We start from the raw sequence: 19566 nt of genomic DNA on the forward strand, positions 1-19566 counted from the left end.
GAGCACACGATCATCACCAAACAAGGCACGCAAGAGATCTTTCATGCGTCTAGCAATATGGTTTTTTTTGGTTCTAATAAAACCCCATGTCATTCCAAGCATGTATGTCAATTTTTACTTCTCTATCTATATTATTCTGTGGTTTATTAAGTTTTCAAATTTATACTGACTTTTTGATCACCCAGTACTGTGCCAGCTTCAAACCAAAGAGGATGCATACAGAAATAAAGAGGTATATAGTATAAAGATAAACACAACTATGTAGGAAGAAAAGATGCGTGAATGGCTAAAGAGGAGAGGGGAAAAAGGAGAAGACTGAAGAGTAAATGGGAGTGAGGTTGGTTAACGTAGGTTCAATCCAGGGGGATGGCGGGATGAAAGGATGCGTTGGAGTAGAAGTTCCCATCTCCGCAGTTCCGAGGGACTGGTGTTGTGTGGGAGAAGCCAAATGACACGTATGGTGTAGCAGGTTCCTAGGTCCCTAGAATTATGCTGAATGGCATGCTCTGCTACTGGGCATTGGACATCTCCTAGGCGGACAGTTCGCCTGTGCCCATTCCTGCGCTCAGCCAGTTTAGTTGTCGTCATACCGATGGAAAAGGCTGTGTAGTGCAGGCATGTCAGCTGATAAATGACATGTGTTATTTCACATGTGGCCCTGCCTTGAATTGTGTATGTTTAAGCAGTAGCGGGGCTGGAGTAGGTGGTTGTGGGGGGATACATGGGGCAGGTTTTGCAGCGGGGTCGGTCACAGGGATAGGAACCGCTGGGTAGAGAAGGTGGTCTGGGAATATTGTAGAGTTTGACAAGGATGTTACAGAACATATCTCAGCTCTAGTAGACCAACATCTGCAACCTATCACCTGCAGACTCCCATATCACACTTACCAACTTTATCCTCACCCATAATTACTTAACTTTTGAAGGCCAGACCTACAAACAAGTCAGGGGAATGGCCATGGAAACCAGGATGGCTCCCTCCTATGCCAACCTCTTCATGGGCCGCATGGAGGAGGCTTTCCTGAAGACCCAACAGCTGCTTCCCGTGGCCTGGTATAGGTTTATAGATGACATCTTTGTGGTCTGGACTCATGGTGAAGATATCCTCCTTAATTTCCTCAATAACCTCAACTCCTTTTCGAATCTGAATTTCACCTGGTCCTTCTCCAAAACCCAAGCCACCTTCCTGTATTTTGACCTTCATCTTGTTGAAGCTCACATCCACACCTTTGTCCACATCAAACCCACAAACAAACAAACAACAGTACCTTCACTTTGATAGCTGCCATCCATTCCACATCAAACACTCCCTTCCCTAAAGCCTAGATATTTGTGACAAACGTATCTGCTCCAGTGATGAATCCCTCTACAATTACACCAATAACCTGACCAGTGCTTTCCTCTCCCGCAAGTATCCTGCAGACCTTGTCCACAAACAGATATCCCGAGCAATACATTCCTCCACGTCCAACAACAATGTTCCTACCCCCAGACCACACAGAAGCATCCCCCTTGTCACCCAATATTATCCTGGCCTCGAATACATCAATAAATTACTCTGACAGGGATATGACTTTCTCAAGTCAAGCCCTGAAATGAGATCATCCCTTGACAACATTCTCCCCACATAACCCAGAGTTGCCTACTGTCACCCCCCTAACCTCCGTAACATCCTTGTCAAACCCTACCATGTTCCCAGACCACCCTCTCTACCCAGCGGTTCCTACCCCTGTAACCGACCCCGCTGCAAAACCTGCCCCATGCGTCCCCCCACAACCACCTACTCCAGCCCTGCTACTGGTAAAACATACACAATTCAAGGCAGGGCCACATGTGAAACAACAAGTCACTTATCAGCTGACATGCCTGCACTGCACAGCCTTTTACATCGGTATGATGACAACTAAACTGGCTGAGCGCATGAACGGGCACAGACGAACTGTCCGCCTAGGAGATGCCCAATACCCAGTAGCAGAGCATGCCCTCCAGCATAAGTCTAGGGACCTACGAACCTGCTACACCGTATGTGCCATTTGGCTTCTCCCACACAACACCAGTCCCTTGGAACTGCGGAGATGGGAACCTGCACTCCAACACATCCTTTCATCCCGCCATCCCCCTGGACTGAACCTACGTTAACCAACCTCACTCCCATTTACTCTTCAGTCTTCTCCTTTTTACCTCTCCTCTTTAGCCATTCACGCATCTTTTCATCCTACATAGTTGTGTTTATCTTTTTACTATATACCTCTTTACTTCTGTATGCATCCTCTTTGGTTTGAAGCTGGCACAGTACTTACAGTAGAATATATTTGGCTTCCCTCTGACGACCATCCCTCCATCCTTATTACCCTCCCTGTTTACCTTTCCCTATTGCTTCATAACCTGGGTTGTGAGTAACTGAATCCACTTTCCCTTCTTCCCTTTTTTCCCCTCTCTCCTCCCTGATGAAGGAACAAAGTTCCGAAAGCCAGGAATGTAAATTTTCTGTTCTGTTTTGTGTATCTATCGGCTGTACTGAGCTGAGACAGGTATTGGCCAGCCCCTCTATCTCTTTATTAGTATTTGAGATTTTCCATTAATCATTTAGTAATACAAATATTGTGAGGGTAAATGGTTTAATCATATTCTATGGTAACGCATTTAATGTGAAAGTGGTCAACATCCTTGTAATATAAATCAGTAACATGAAAATAAAAATACATGTATTCATCTAATTATAGTTAACAGAAAGTCTTTTATGAGTAGTCTGTGGCTCTAAATCCTTTGATGAAAAATGTAACTACTTTGTAATACAAACATAATAATGTGTCGCTAAATGTACAGTGAGAACCAAATTCAACATATACCCTGTAGTTGGAAAATTAAATATATTTTTTATATAAAGACAATGGTCTGATGTTTCAGACTGAAATGTACTGTGGCTGAATTACTCTGTTATTAGTAGTGCAATATGTACAAGGACTTACTACTTTTCCCCTGTTCATGAAGTAAAGGTACTTCATGACGCTTGATGTTAAATGTATTACTCCTTTACTACCAACTGTACATTTTCACAGACAGTATGTACATATGGCACTGAATTTTAGTGCACAATTATGTCATTTTATGATGCAAGGTTCATGAGACATGACATCATAAATTAGTGCATACCTGTATGACTGTTAGCATAAGTCACATTTTGTAGCATAATTTAGAAAGAAATTGCTGAATCATTCAACTCCGAAAACATGTATGAATAATCAGACTTAAACATATTTAACCAGCAACTGAATTTAATGTGCCATCAATATTCAACCCATCAGAGAGGGAAGCAGGCACATGTCAATTACGATGCCTAAGCAAGAGTTTGTAATGAGTCAAAACAAGATGAGAAATTATAATTTATGAAATTTTTAAAACCTTTCAGATCTCATTAGCTACAAGAAGAGTGCTTTTATAGCCTTCACAAATGTTCACTATCAGTTTGTCATTCTACTTACACTGTTTAAACAAAGTGAGATGAGTTGATAAACTCACTGCTTAAATAATGGAATACATAGCTGTCATAGTTTGGTTTCAAGAACGTGTGAGTCATCTATTCATACAAACACTGACCATATAATAAAATTCCAGTAAGACAAAATAACACCAGTTGAAATCTCCTAATACTTATCCCAGAAATTAGATAATGTCAGTAATAACACTGTATTGGAGACATTATATTTTACCATATTAATTATTCAGTTCATCTGTGACGGAAAGTAACACAGGAAATCGCTCTGGTGAACAAAACAAGCCTTTGTTATTATACAGCGTGTCCAACATAAAACCGGTACGCCTCACGCCCGAGATTCAAGTAACAATGAACAACCAAAAAAGGATAGATAACAGTAATGTTCAAAAATGTGTAGTTATCTGTTTAAACTATGAAAAACCCAGGATGGAATAATGACAATATTATGAAAAGGACAGATTGCTACTCACCATATAGGCATCCAGGCCACTTCACAAGCAATTTGACTAGAGGTGGGTAAGCGAGACGTTAGGAGTACTGGTTTTATGCGAGACACCCTGAACTTTTTAGGTCAGACACCTCAAAACCTCCAGGAATATTCATTACAATAAGAAAACTTCAAAATCACATGCAATGTTTTAATGTCATTTATTGCAGGTGCAGCTTAGACCATGTTGCATACTATACGTACATACTCTAGCACGGATGGCGGGTGTATTGTTTACTGAAGGTATCGACAGTGCTGTTCTGTTCTCTACCCCCTTTTTTTTTTTTTTTTGTGGTGACAGATTGGTTTCTTGTGTAGCCTGAGGTCTAAGTTGGGCTGCTACGTGATACATTGGTTGAGTGTTGGCAAACCAAACTCATGACATTTTTTAAATACATAAATACAATGAGTATTCAATAGTTACAATCACATTCCACCATAAATCTCCATTTTTCCACTGTGGTCTGGTATTTTCAAGCTATTAATGTGTTTCAAGGTACTAATAACAACATTCCCAACCAAAAATCCCTATTAATGTGAAGATCTCATTAGTATTTTGCTTTCCTTTTGTTTTCATGTTGTGAACAATGTCATCTGTCGGTAGCTTCTTGAGGCTCATATCTCCACTATGTTAATGGTATCACTGGTCTGTTGGCACTGTACTGCATTCATTATTGATTCCTACAAAGTTATGTTGTTTTCATACTTCATAAATGGACTAAGCATCCTCTATATGGCAAGAATGTTCAAATGGCTCTAAGCATTATGGGACTTGACATCCAAGGTCATCAGTCCCCTAGACTTAAAACTACTTAAACCTAACTAACCTAAGGACATCACACACATCCATGCCCGAGGCAGGATTTGAACCTGTGACCATAGCAGCAGCGCGGTTCCGGACTTAAGCGCCTAGACCCGCTCGGCCATATGGCCGACCTATATGGCAAGAAATCACAAAGAATGTTTTATAAGATTCAATGATTGATGTCTTTCTCTTTTAGATGCTTGTGAATGATTCAAAATTTTATATTAACTGGGAAGTAGAATTAGAGCTTACTGTATACTATCAAAGTTGTGGTTTAAACCAAACAAGTGATTAACAAACTTACTGTCTGTATTTGTTACGCACTCATAATGAACAAGTCTAACAATTCCTAACAATTTAAAAATCTATATCGAAGTCTATAATAAAGTACACAAAAAATATAATAAAATACCCAAAGGTAGATACTGGTAAGTATACAATATGAATCTGAGGGCATTGCTAACAGTTTCCAGTCCTTTTACTCCTTTCAGTTTGACATTAAGCGAGCAACATATAAATAATGATTACAAATGAATAGCTTGAGTTAAACAAGTCAATAAATTGACCCCACAGACACAGGTCCCACACAAGCACAATGTACACTGAATTAGATCATACAACAAACCTTGCAAAAGACAGCTGAGCAACTGCTACAACAAATTACACTTCCACCTTGGCCACACCAGCAACAGAATGATTCACTTCCATCTTCTGCAACTGGAAATTCACCTGCACCATAAAATGTAAAGCAGTCCTTACACAAGAGCGTTCCCAAGCGAAGATGCCTCATGAGCACAGAACCTGGTTTACATCCTAAATGGGTATCACAGACGGTGCAGTGTAGTCGCAGATACCGCACAGTTGACACATCTGAAACCAAGAATCATAAATCACAGTGCCTATTTCCACTATAAAGTGCGCGCGCGTGTGCACACACACACACACACACACACACACACACACACGTGCGCGCCCACACACACACACACACACACACACACACACACACACACACACACGATATTTAAACTAAAATTAACATAAAACAGCTGTTACAAAAATCTATTACTTTAGTTTTCAAAGCAGTTTCCCTTTAGTAATGAAATTTTGCACTGTGTTACCTGAAATGGTTAACATGACCACAATCAAAGTCCAGTTACAGTAAATTCTGAACATTGTATGAAAATGCTCAATAAATTTATTTTGTCAGTATTATATGCCTTCAGGATAATACACCTGTCCACAGGAGTGCTAAGCAAAAAAAGGAGGAGTTTTGAAATGAAAATCATCAGAGCATCCATGCCTTCCATCACCGTAAATCCAAATCTCCCTTTTCCCCTTCCATAACTGTGAGGAATAATGACTCATAAAATCTGACCATCCCTGAAAGACATCTACAGCTGCCTCTAGAAAATGGAAATTATTGACTGGTTAAAACTAAAAAGCCCTCCCATACCAAACAACTATAGGAAGGGCAAATGATTGGGCCTCCTAGCTCTGAATAGCCGACAGTTGCCTCTATGTGTAACACATGAAGTGGCACAAAATTTGGTCACATGTTTCTGAGACTGCAACTGTGTCACACCATTTTAACTGCATAGACCTTGTATGGGATAAAATTGAGGGCTACGAAGAAAGAATACTATAAAACATATGTTGGAAAACTCAAACAACTGAGAAGCTTTATCATAGTGGCATACAATTGTTCGACACACAGTAAGATGTAATGAAAATATGAGGGAATTGGTATGTATTTGAAACTGACATTGAGCTACACGTTATTTCATTACACTCTTGCTACAGTTCTAGATAGGCTATTTGTTATTTCGAGATATTTAGTATGTGAAATTGATACTTCTCTTTCAACAAATCGTTACACTACTGATAGATATGCATCACAATCACTATAGCTACTGCTGTTGCTGTTACCCCCACTGCCGACAGGCCGTGGTGAGAACAATCCGCAAGCACAACATTCTTTCTATTTTCACCATGTTTGCATTATTAGAAATCTTTGGAGAACACGGAATATTATATATTGCCTGGCAACATTGCCCCAGCCACTGCCAGGTCACAAATATATTTCACTCGGGCTATAAAATATTTTTTTCAAAAGCATATAAACATTAGGTCTCAAGTTTTGTATTAATATGAACATTCAGATTAAAATGAAGTTACACAAAGTAAAGGTTATATTACTTTACAACAACACATCATATCAGACTTTTGCTACCATTTTACTGCAGTAGCATCTACATTCAATAAAACAAAGTTTATATTATAAGCATTAACCTTGTACTTCCGTGTTTTCTGCCGAGTTGTTGTTTCCATTTTATGCACAATATTTCAACAGCCACCCCTGCCATCTCCTTCAGATGCGAGTTTTGCTCTGTGTACTTTCTCCTGGACTCCAACCAGACTGTGGACTATTGTTGGTCTCATGTGCTATTTACAGCCAAGTTTGAGTCCCTATGTTCACTATGCTCTATAGTGCACCTTTGTTTTCAGAGCCCATACTGATATTCCACGAACACAAATTCCCTCTATGTCTTCCAAATTTTGTGGATGTGATGAGCAGCAAGATTTTAACAAATTGCATTCTCGACCTCAAGTGTTACTTAAATTGAAACCGCCATCCCTGTTTATTAGGTTTCCTGATATCGCTATCTTGATAAGACTCCTCAATTACGCTGTCCCAGAAAATTGACGTTTGCACAATGATACTGGTCTCATCATATTTCATTTCATGGTTATATTCTAGGCAGTGCTCAGCAACAGATAATTTGTTTGGTTGTTTCAATAAGGTATGTTACTGACATTGTTTGCATCTCTCCTTGGCTGTTCTGATAGTGTGCCCCATATAAGCCACATTCGCACGAAATGCAGTACACACCCGGCTTTCGGAGACCTAGATCATCCTTAATATTACAATGGATACTTAGTTGAAGGGAGCTAAATACACTGAATTCCCAGTTTCTGTAGGAACCTACTGATCTGTCTGGATACTGAGTCACAGTGTATACAGAAAACCCATGCACACTGACCTGTATCTCCACATCTCGACCCATTGCCATCTGTCACAAAGAAATTTGATGCTCAAGACTCTTTTCCATAGAGCTCCAACATTTTCACATTCAAGAACAGCATTCTAAAGAAAAGGGTACTCAGATCATCAAATTGAAAGGGTGATGCAGTCAAAGTCAAGAACGCCTGAGAAAGAAGTTGAGGCCGAGTCAAAGGAAGAGAAGCCAAAAACCACTTATCTACCTTACGCTGGCCCAACATCTGGAAAGATAGGTAGTCTCCTCAGACATGGAATCTGTTGTATTTTGCTCCCTTAAACTAAGATAAAAAGTATTCTTTGTAATGTTGAAGACAATCTACATCTTCGAAAGTGGGTGTGTATCGCATCCCATGCAAATATGGCATGTCTTACATGGGGCAGACAATCAGTACAATCAAGGAGAGATGCAAGGAACACCAAAGGCATGCCCAACTAAGGAAACCAAGTAAATCTGCTGTCACCGAGCACTGTCTACAATACACTCATAAAATTAAATATGAGGAGACGAGTATCACTGTGCAAAAGCCAAGTTTCTGGGACAGGATAATTAAGTAGTCTACCAACATAAAAATGTCAGAAAAACTATTAAACAAGGACAGTGGTTTCAATTTAAACAACACTTGGATTATGGCACACAATTACTTTATAAGAGACTGGACAGCATGGGCTACATCTTTGTTGGTGCATTCCACATCGACTTCCTACTTTTGCACATTTATTTGGCATTATTTTACACTGTTCATTAGACAAATTCTAGATGCAAACTTTACACACTAGCTTGGTTTTAGCCCAATTCTCCCTTAACATAAAAATCATTTACTCTTTCAATGATGCTCTGTTGCTTCGGAATCAGGCTCAACAATACATAAGAGAATGTCCATACAAAGAAATAACTGAGAAATTTCCTTAATTTTAACACTATTACTAGTACTTTTTTGCCATTAAGTTACAATCAAACCGCCAGAGAGTACTTAAATACAGTTTTACCATAAGTACATAAAATTCTGATATGGGAGTATTCTAAAGCTAAAGTCACTAAGTCAGAGTAGACAAATATGTTATTCATAATAAATTAACCCCCCTCCCCCCCATGAACCATGGACCTTGCCGTTGGTGGGGAGGCTTGTGTGCCTCAGTGATACAGATAGCCGTATCGTAGGTGCAACCACAACGGAGGGGTATCTGTTGAGAGGCCAGACAAACGTGTGGTTCCTGAAGAGGGGCAGCAACCTTTTCAGTAGCTGCAGAGGCAACAGTCTGGATGATTGACTGATCTGGCCTTGTAACATAAACCAAAACGGCCTTGCTGTGCTAGTACTGTAAACTGCTGAAAACAAGAGAACTACAACAGTAATTTTTCCTGAGGGCATGCAGCTTTACTGTATAGCTAAATGATGATGGCGCCTCTTGGGTAAAATATTCTGGCGGTCAAATAATCCCCCATTCAGATCTCAGGGCGGGGACTACTCAGAAGGGCATCATTATCAGGAAAAAGAAAACTGGCGTTCTACAGATCGGAGCATGGAAAGTCAGATCACTTAATCAGGCAGGTAAGAAAATTTAAGAAGGGAAATGAATATATTAGATACAATGGGAATAAGTGAACTTCGTTGGCAGGAGGAACACGACTTCTGGTCAGGTGAATACCAGGTTATAAATACAAAATCAAATAGGGGTAATGCAGGAATAGGTTTAATAATGATTAAAAAAAATAGGAGCATGAGTAAGCTACTATGAACAGGATAGTGAACGCATTGTTGTAGCCAAGATAGACACGAAGCCCATGCCTACCACAGTACTGCAATTTTATATGCCAACTAGCTCCACACATGACAAAGAAGTTGAAGAAATGTATGACAAGATAAAAGAAATCATTCAGATGGTGAGGGGAGACGAAAATTTAATAGTCATGGGGTATTGGAATTCGATAGTAGGAGAAAGAAGAGAAGGAAAAGTAGCAGGTGAATATGGATTGGGGGTAAGGAATGAAAGAAGATGCCACCTGGTAGAATTTTGCACAGAGCATAATTTAATCATAGCTAACACTTGGTTTAAGAATCATGAAAGAAGGTTGTATACAGCATGGTCCATATCAATTCAGGCAGGCTAGGAAAAAATCTTACCTTCATAGTCTCGGATGTTATTGGATTTAGCTTGTGTTAATATGAAGGACTATATAAGGAATACGTATTTTTTTGTTCTGTTACTATAGCACTCTGAACTTACTTTATAATGTACGGGAAAAAAATTTCTTTCCAAAAATGCCAATACATAAAATTTTGATTTTTTTCTGCTCGTTTGTACCATATAGTTCTACGTTCCCTGAAAAAGAGAGCTTCCACATTTAGGTTGAACAGGTTTTATAAGCAACTGAAATTTCTGCCGTACATAAAACCTGTTTCACTAACACATTAGCACATAACAGGCTGATAAAAATCAAAATCTGGAACTATTCAACATAATTTTATATGAGAATGCAGACTTTCTCACCAAATCTCGATGACAGAATCTTCTCGGATTGACAACGGAGTCAGTGTGTTGTTCACCAGCAACATTTCAGCAAGTTTCTTACTTGCTATCTTCAGGCAAAGTCCAGATCTTTATAGCTGCTGGACCACAGGCTTCTCTGCATCCTCGCCGCCGGTCGGGCCAGTCCGGCACGAGCAGAACTGGCGCAGCGGCGCACGGTGGTGGTGGGGACAGGGGAGGGGGGGGGGGGGGGGGGGGGGGGGGATGTTGGGTCCTGGCGTCTGGTCCCGGTGCAGCCTGTTTATTCCATCCTCCGCCACCGACCTGCCTCCATTGGTGCGCTCTCGTCTGATTCTTGATAATGCTGTGTTCCACACACTGCTGAGTTGGAAGCCACTATCCCGATTGACCAGGTTATCACTGACCCGTATCTCCACCGCCTCTTTAATGTCCCAGAAACCTTTCACTTGACACAGTCTCTTGGTTTCTTCAAATTGAAATGTGTGTTCTTCACTGAGGCTGTGCTCCGCTACACGGATTTTTCTTTTTGTCCGAGGCGGACGCTTTTCAGATGTTCAGAGATGCGTTGTGTTATGCAATGCTGTGTCTATCCGATATACTGTTTCCCCACATTCACAGGAAATACTGTCAACACATAGTGTTCTTAGACCCAAATTGTCCTTCATTGAGCCCATCATATTTCTGATTTTTGATGGAGGATGGAAGGTAGTTTTTATCTTGTACTTCTCCAGTATCCTAGCAATCTCGGCCATGGGCGGCCCTGCACACGGGAGGAACACCAGACCTTTGTTCTGCTGTTCTTCCTTAAGGTCCTTCTCCTTCTTCTTCTTCTTGCCCATCTTGAGAGTGCATCTAATCTGCGTTTTGGTGTATCCATTCTTCTGGAAGGTTTTCTTCAGGTGCTGAATCTCAGTAGATAAACCGTCCTTGTCGCATATGTCATGAGCTCTGCGGACAAGAGTAGTGAGTATAGATTTCCGTTGTGCTGGGTGATGGTAGCTGTTAGCGTCGAGGTACAGGTCTGTACGTGTTTTTTTTTTTCTTTGGTAGACCGAGTGTCCCAGTGTGCCGTCCATTTTCTTCTTTATCAAGATATTGAGGAAGGGTAGGCACCCATTTTCTTCCAATTCCATTGCGAACTTGATTTTCTCGTGTATGCTGTTCAGATGGCTGAGAAATTCCATTAAGTGTCCTCGCCATGTGGGCAGACCGCAAAAGTATCGTCCAAGTACCAATAAAAGGCCTTGGATTTAAGGCGTGCTGTTTCCAAGGCAATATCCTTGAAGTATTCCATGCACAGATTGGTAATTCATGGTGCCAATGGGGATCCCATAGCGATTCCATCCACCTGTTGGTAAAACTTGACCCCTCACTGGTAATACGTGGTTGTGAGTGCATGGCGGAATAATTCCACTGTGTCTTCATCGAAATGATTATCCCGGAGTTTCACACAATCCTCCCTTTCCAGGGCAGTCACCACATTCTTGAAACAAACAAATTTCTCACTTTATGTCACAGACTACTAATGGCTTCACACACCCAACCATAATGTCATATGTCACGTACTCCAGTAAGTTCTTCAAAGTTACCACACAAAGTTCAAGATTTGCACAGTATGCAAATAAAGAGACATCTCTAGGTGGGTGTGGAACAACCCACTTGGGTCGTAGTGCATAAAATTTTGATCTTCCAATACGTGAAATTGTGTAGTTGCTCTTATAAATCACAAAAGTTTCTTTAATATTGCGAGTCATGTACCTCTTCACTTTCACAACTTTTAGACCTTCAACTGTTACAGATATAGTGTCTTTTTTATTGACACTCTTGTGAAAACAGTCCCATTTATCTTCTGGATAAAATGACTGCACTATTTGAACTTGAGATGCTTCTACAGGATGACCATAATTGGGATTTGGTCTTCCGAAGACTCCTTTTACAGAACTCACATTTCTTGATTTGTATGATTAATGGAAAATCTCATATAGAGATGTGAAACAAATACTAACAAAGAGATAGAGGGGCTGGCCAGTACTTACCTCAGCTCAGTACAGCCGATAGATACACACAAAATAAAACCGAAAATTTTCGGTTTTATTTTGTGTGTATCTATCGGCTGTACTGAGCTGAGGTAAGTACTGGCCAGCCCCTCTATCTCTTTGTTAGTATTTATTTCTTGATTTGTCTACAATGTACTTTGATACTGATGGAACGTGATTCAAAATTGTTTTCTTTGAAAATGTCTCTGGAATAATAGTTAAAACTTGCACCTTTTCACTGTAGGCTGCAAAAAGTTTAACAGCTTAATCAATATTCATGAAAAATTCCCGGCAAGAGGTGCAAGAGTGCTTTGGTTCATTTTCTTCTGAAGATGCAATTTCTACTTTGAAGAGTGTCGAGTTTTGCTGTAGTGTATTCATCCATAGCTTTCGCAATTTCTCTGCACTTTCTTGATGCACAGAGCTTATGACTTGACTTTACTGATCAAGGTTTCTTAACAAGACTAATACCTACCTCTGTAGTTAGCTGATTCAGGGTATTTAATTATTCCTCTATTGATGCAAAATCTACACCATCTGCACCACAAGAGGCTTCACTTCGTTCAGATACTATCATTGTCATTGTTCTGTCAAAACATTAAGAACACAAAAAGTCATCACTGGAAACATCTACACTTTGAAATAGAGTCTTCAAATGAGAACACTTATTCTCAACCTGAACAAAGTCAGTCCTTTTTCTCCCCTTTGTCTTATATATCACTCTTTCATGGATATGCAAATAGCACACTTCACACTCCTGTGGCCCCAGTCAGAACACATTTCAAACAGTCCTTCCCATAAGACACACTGCAACTGTCTCAACTGACAAATTCCTCACGAAAACACAGAACTCACTGGACGGTCTCAGATTCCTTAGAAGCCTCTTCAGTAAACAAATTAGCACTGAACAACTATAATACAGAAACTTGCAATGAACGACCACAACAAAGAGAGTGACAAGAGACAAATTGTAAGAAATATCTGCAACAATGAAAGTGAACAGAAATAACTGCAACAAAGAAAATAAATATTCTAACAAAGAAATTAGTAAGAAACAACTTCAGTGAAGACATACATTACCCTTGAAACTTTAAAAAAATGATATTTTTAAAATAAAACCTATCCAACTTAAAAGTGGAAGCTCTTCTTTACAGAGGATATAGCACTACATGGTACTAATCAACAGAAAAAAACTAACTTTCTGCAATGACATCTTTCAAAAAAATAATTTTTTTCCGTAAATTATAAAAAAACTCAAAAGGCGACAGTAAATGAACTTTGACAGATATGTCCATAGGAAGGATACCATTGTAATCATTGCAATTATCTTTCAAATAAATAAAAAATTCTAACAAAGTATCTAAAACTGTTACAGAGATGTTGTTGTTGTTGTTGTGGTCTTCAGTCCAGAGACTGGGTTGATGCAGCTCTCCATGCTACTCTATCCTGTGCAAGCTTCTTCATCTCCCAGTACTTACTGCAACCTACGTCATTCTGAATTCTGTATTCATCTCTCGGTCTCCCTCTACGATTTTTACCCTCCATGCTGCCCTCCAGTACTAAATTGGTGATCCCTTGATGTCTCAGAATATGCCCTACCAACTGATCCCTTCTTGTAGTCAAGTTGTGCGACAAATTTATCTTCTCTCCAATTCTATTCAATACCTCCTCATTAGTTATGTGATCTCCCCATCTAATCTTCAGCATCCTTCTGTAGCACAACATTTCGAAAGCTTCTATTCTCTTCTTGTCCAAACCATTTATCGTCCATGTTTCACTTCCATACATCGCTACACTCCATACAAATACTTTCAGAAACGATTTCCTGATACTTAAATCTATACTCGATGTTAACAAATTTCTCTTTTTCAGAAACGCTTTCCCTCCATTGCCAGTCTACATTTTATATCCTCTCTACTTCAACCATCATCAGTTATTTTGCTCTTTTGCTCCCCAAATAGCAAAATTCCTTTACTACTTTAAGTGTCTCATTTCCTAATCTAATTCCTTCAGCATCGCTTAACTTAATTCGACTTCATTCCATTATCCTCATTTTGCTTTTGTTGTTGTTCATCTTATATCCTCCTTTCAAGACACTATCCATTCAGTTCAACTGCTCTTCCAGGTCTTTTACTGCCTCTGACAGAATTACAATGTCATCGGCGAACCTCCTCAAAGTTTTTATTTCTTCTCCGCTTCCCTTTCATGCCCCTCGACTCCTATCTGCCATCTGGTATCTGAACAACTTGTAAATAGCCTTTCCCTCCCTGTATTTTACCCTTGCCACCTTCAGACTTTGAAAGAGAGTATTCTAGTCAACATTGTCAAAAGCTTTCTCTAAGTCTACAAATGCTAGAAAAAGTTTTGCCTTTCCTTAATCTATTTTCTAAGATAAGTCGTAGAGTCAGTATTGCCACGTGTATTCCAACATTTCTACGGAATCCAAACTGATCTTCCCCAAGGTCGGCTTCTACCAGTTTTTTCATTTGTCTGTAGTATTAGTATTTTGCAGCCGTGGCTTATTAAACTGATAGTTCGGTAATTTTCACATCTGTCAACACCTGCTTTCTTTGGGATTGGAATTATTATATTCTTCTTGAAGTCTGGAGGTATCTCGCCTGTCTCATATGTCTTGCTCACTAGATGGTACAGGTTTGTTAGGCCTGGCTCTCCCAAGGCTGTATCATATCTCCTATTTCATCTTCATCTACATTATCTTCCATTTCTATAATATTGTCCTCAAGAACATCGCCATTGTATAGCTTCTATATACTCCTTCCATCTTTCTGCCATCCCTTCTTTGCTTAGAACTGGGTTTCCATCTGAGCTCTTGATATTCATGCAAATGCTTCTGTTTTCTCCAAAGGTCTCTTTAATTTTCATGTAGGCAGTATCTATCTTACCCCTAGCGATATGTACCTCTACATCCTTACATTTATCCTCTAGCCATATCTGCTTAGCCATTTTGCACTTCTGTCGATCTCATTTTTGAGACGTTCGTATTCCTTTTTGCCTGCTTCATTTACGGCATTTTTGTATTTTCTCCTTTCATCAATTAAATTAAATATATCTTCCGTTACCCAAGGTTTTCTATTAGCCCTCGTCTTTTTACCTTTTTACCATTCTTCTTCTACTGTATTTTTTCCCCGTCTTGTCAATCGTTCCCTAATGCTCTTCCTGAAACTCTCTACAACCTCTGGTGCTTTCAGTTTATCCAGGTCCAATCTCCTCAAATTACCACCTTTCTGCAGTTTATTCATTTGTAATCTACAGTTCATAACCAATAGATTGTGGTCAGAGTCCACATCTGCCCCGGGAAATGTCTTACAATTTAAAACCTGATTCCTGAATCTCTGTCTTACCATTATATAATCTATCTGAGACCTTCCAGTACCTCCAGGCTTCTTCTATGTATACAACCTTCTTTTATGATTCTTGAACCAAGTGTTAGCTATGATTAAGTTATTCTCTGTGAAAAATCCTACCAGGCAGCTTCCTCTTTCATTCCTTAACCCCCATTCCATATTCACCTACTATGTTTCCTTCTCTTCCTTTCCCTACTATCGAGTTCCAGTCACCCATGAGGCCATGACAATTAAATTTTCCTCTCCCTTCACTATCTGAATTTCTTTTATCTAATCATACATTTCATCAATCTCGTTGTCATCTGCGGAGCAAGTTGGCATATAAACTTGTACTACTGTGGTAGGCGTGGGCTTCGTCTCCATCTTAGCCACAATAATGTGTTTATTATGCTGTTTGTAGTAGCTTACCCACATTCCTATTTTCCTATTCATTATTAAACCTACCCCTGCATTACCCCTATTTTATTTTGTATTTATAACCCTTTATTCACCTGACCAGAAGTCTTGTTCCTCCTGCCACTGAACTTCACTAATTCCCACTATATCTAACTTTAAACTATCGATTTCCCTTTTTAAATTTTCTAACCTACCTGCCCGATTAAGGGATCTGACTTTCCATGCTCCCATCTGTAGAACGCCAGTTTTCTTTCTCCTGATAACGACGTCCTCCTGAGTAGTCCCTGTTCGGAGATCCAGATGGGGGACTATTTTACCTCCGGAATATTTTACCCAAAAGGACACCACCATCATTTCACCATACAGTTAAGCTGCAAGCCCTTGGGAAAAATTACGGCTGTAGTTTCCCCTTGCTTTCAGCCATTTGCAGTACCAGCACAGCAAGGCCGTTTTGGTTAGTGTTACAAGGCCAGATCAGTGAATTAGTTTTTTCTGAAATCCGTGTCTTCATAATGGTGTTTGCAGTTTTATCTTTGGAGGCCTGTATCTCAGGGCAGGAATTTTTTTGGAGAAAAAAAAAATACATGTTTCTTACCTACTCCTGAATTTTAACCTATGCTAAATTCAATAACATCGAAGACTACGAAGGAACCCCTCACCGCCTGAAGTGATACGGATTATGCTATATGTAGAGGAGGCCTGGAGACAATGAAAAGTTTCAGATAGATTATATAATGGTAAGACAGAGATTTATGAGCCAAGTTTTAAATTGTAAGACGTTTCCTGGGGCAGATGTGGACTCTGACCCAATTTATTGGTTACGAACTGTAGACTAAAACTGAAGAAACTGCAAAAAGGTGGGAATTTAAGGAGATGGAACCTGGATAAAATGACATAGCCAGAGGTTGTAGAGAGTTTCAGGGAGAGCATTAGGGAACGATTGACAAGAATGGGGGAAAGAAAGACAGTAGAAGAAGGATGCGTAGCTTTGAGAGATGAAAAAGTCAAGACAGCAGATGATCAAGTAGGTAAAAAGGCAAGGGCTAGTAGAAATCCTTCGGTAACAGAAGAGATACTGAATTTAATTGATGAAAGGAGAAAATATAAAAATGCAGTAAATGAAGCAGGCAAAACGGAATACAAGCATCTCAAAAATGAGATCAACAGGAAGTGCCAAATGGCTAAGCAGGGATGGGTAGGGACAAATGTAAAGAGGATGAGATATATACTATTAGAGGGTAAGATAGGCACTGCCTACGGGAAAATTAAAAACACCTTTGGACAAAAGAGAAACCCTTGTATGAACATCAAGAGCACAGATGGAAAACCAGTTCTAAGCAATGAAGGGAAATCAGAAAGGTGGAAGGAGTATATCAAGGGCCTATACAAGGGTGATGAACTGGAAATGGCAGAGGACTTAGGTGAAGATGAAATGGGAGATACGATACTGCATGTAAGAGTTTGACAGGGCACTAAATGACCTGAGCCGAAACAAGGCCCTGGGAGTAGACAACATTCTATCAGAACTGCCAATAGGCTTGGTAGAGCCAGGCCCGACAAAACTCTACCATCTGGTGAGCAAGATGTCTGAGACAGGCGAAATACCCTCACACTTCAAGAAGAATATAATAATTCCAATCCGACAGAAAGCAGGTGTTGACAGGTGTGAAAATTACTGAACTATCAGTTTAATAAGTCATGGCTGCTAAATACTAACAAGAATTCTTTACAGACAAATGGAAAAACTGGTAGAAGCCGACCATGGGGAAGATCAGTTTGGATTCCGTAGAAATGTTGGAACACATAGGCAATACTGACCCTGTGAATTATCTTAGAAGATAGATTAGGGAAAGGGAAACCCACTTTTCTAGCATTTGTAGAGTCATAGAAAGCTTTTGACAATGTTGACTGGAGCACTCTCTTTAAAATTCTGAAGATGCCAGGTGGCGAATACAGGGAATGAAAGGCTATTTACAATTTGTACAGAAACCAGACTGCAGTTATAAGAGTTGAAGGGCACGAAGGGAAGCAGTGGTTGAGAAGGGAGTGAGGCAGGGTTGTAGCCTATTCCCCAATGTTATTCAATCTGTATAATGAGCAAGCACTAAAGGAAACAAAAGCAAAATTTGGAGTAGGAATTAAAATCCATGGAAAAGAAATAAAAACTTTGAGGAAGTTCGCCGATGACATTGTAATTCTTTCAGAGGCAGCAAAGGACCTGGAATAGCAGTTGAACAGAATGGATAGTGTCTTGAAAGGAGGATATAAGATGAACAACAACAAAAGCAAAACGAGGATAATGGAATGTAGTCGAATAAAGTCGGGTGGTGCTGAGGGAATTAGATTAGGAAATAAGACACTTAAAGTAGTAGATGAGTTTTGTTATTTGGGGAGCAAAATACTTACGATGGTTGAAGTAGAGATGATATAAAATGTAGACTGGCAATGGCAAGAAAAGTGTTTCTGAAGAAGAGAAATTTGTTAACATTGAGCATAAATTTAAATGTCAGGAAGTCTTTTCTAAAAGTATTTGTATGGAGTGTAGCCATGTATGGAAGTGAAACATGGATGATAAACTGTTTAGACAAGAAGAGAATTGAAGCTTTCGAAATGTGGTGCTACAGAAGACTGCTGTAGATTAGATAGATAGATAGATAGATCACATAACTAATGAGGAGGTATTGAATAGAATTGGGGAGAAGAGGAATTCGTGGCATAGCTTGACTAGAAGAAAGGATCGGATGGTAGGACATGATCTAAGGCATCAAGGGATCACCAATTTAGTACTGGAGGGCAGCATGGAGGGTAAAAATCGAAGAGGGAGACCAAGAGATGAATACACTAAGCAGATTCAGAAGGATGTACGTTGCAGTGGGTACTTGGAAATGAAGAAGCTTGCACAGGATAGGGTACCATGGACAGCTGCATCAAACCAGTCTCTGGGCTGAAGATTACAACAAACAACAATAAATTAAATACACGCTTCAATTGTTTTGCAAGGACATCCGATCCTAAAAAGTTTCAGTCTTTCACCACTGCCGCTGCTTCCAGTGAGGATGCATAGCTGTCATTGGTGTTACAGTTTATAACAGTATAACAATGAAAATTATTTTTGACAATATAATGTAATTGGACTGAATACGAAAGAAAGCACTAAGCAAGCGGTGGCAGGAGAACACAAACATAAAGAAAAGGTTATACTTATGCAAGCATTTAGAGCCAGTAGCTCCTCCTTACGGCAGAAGGGTCGAAAAGGAAGGAAGAGGGGTGAAGTTAGGACGAATGGGCATAGCTAGAGGACGTTTACCGGCAACCTCGGTGCCTGTTTCATTACCGTGACATCTGGAATCTTCCCCCAGCAATAGTTTCTCAGGACTCTGCAGGTGGTAATTAGCACTAACGTATGTCCTTGGTTCTCACCATCCAC

General features: G+C 39.8%; 1 protein-coding gene across 3 annotated transcripts in view; it reads right to left on the minus strand.

The window, feature by feature from the left end:
* Window positions 1-19566, minus strand: part of LOC126176780 (uncharacterized) — a 102082-nt gene that overhangs the window by 55899 nt on the left and 26617 nt on the right. For 2 of the 3 annotated variants that reach the window (XM_049923948.1, XM_049923950.1), the window contains one exon: window positions 5414-5658. In XM_049923948.1, the coding sequence (XP_049779905.1) occupies window positions 5414-5658 (245 nt within the window). Of the gene's footprint in view, window positions 1-5413; window positions 5659-10342; window positions 10460-19566 lie in introns of those variants that run through there. The other variant, XM_049923951.1, reaches the window with a different exon arrangement.

This window comes from Schistocerca cancellata, chromosome 3 (genome assembly GCF_023864275.1).
Source record: "Schistocerca cancellata isolate TAMUIC-IGC-003103 chromosome 3, iqSchCanc2.1, whole genome shotgun sequence".
In the NCBI taxonomy this organism is placed as follows: domain Eukaryota; kingdom Metazoa; phylum Arthropoda; class Insecta; order Orthoptera; family Acrididae; genus Schistocerca; species Schistocerca cancellata.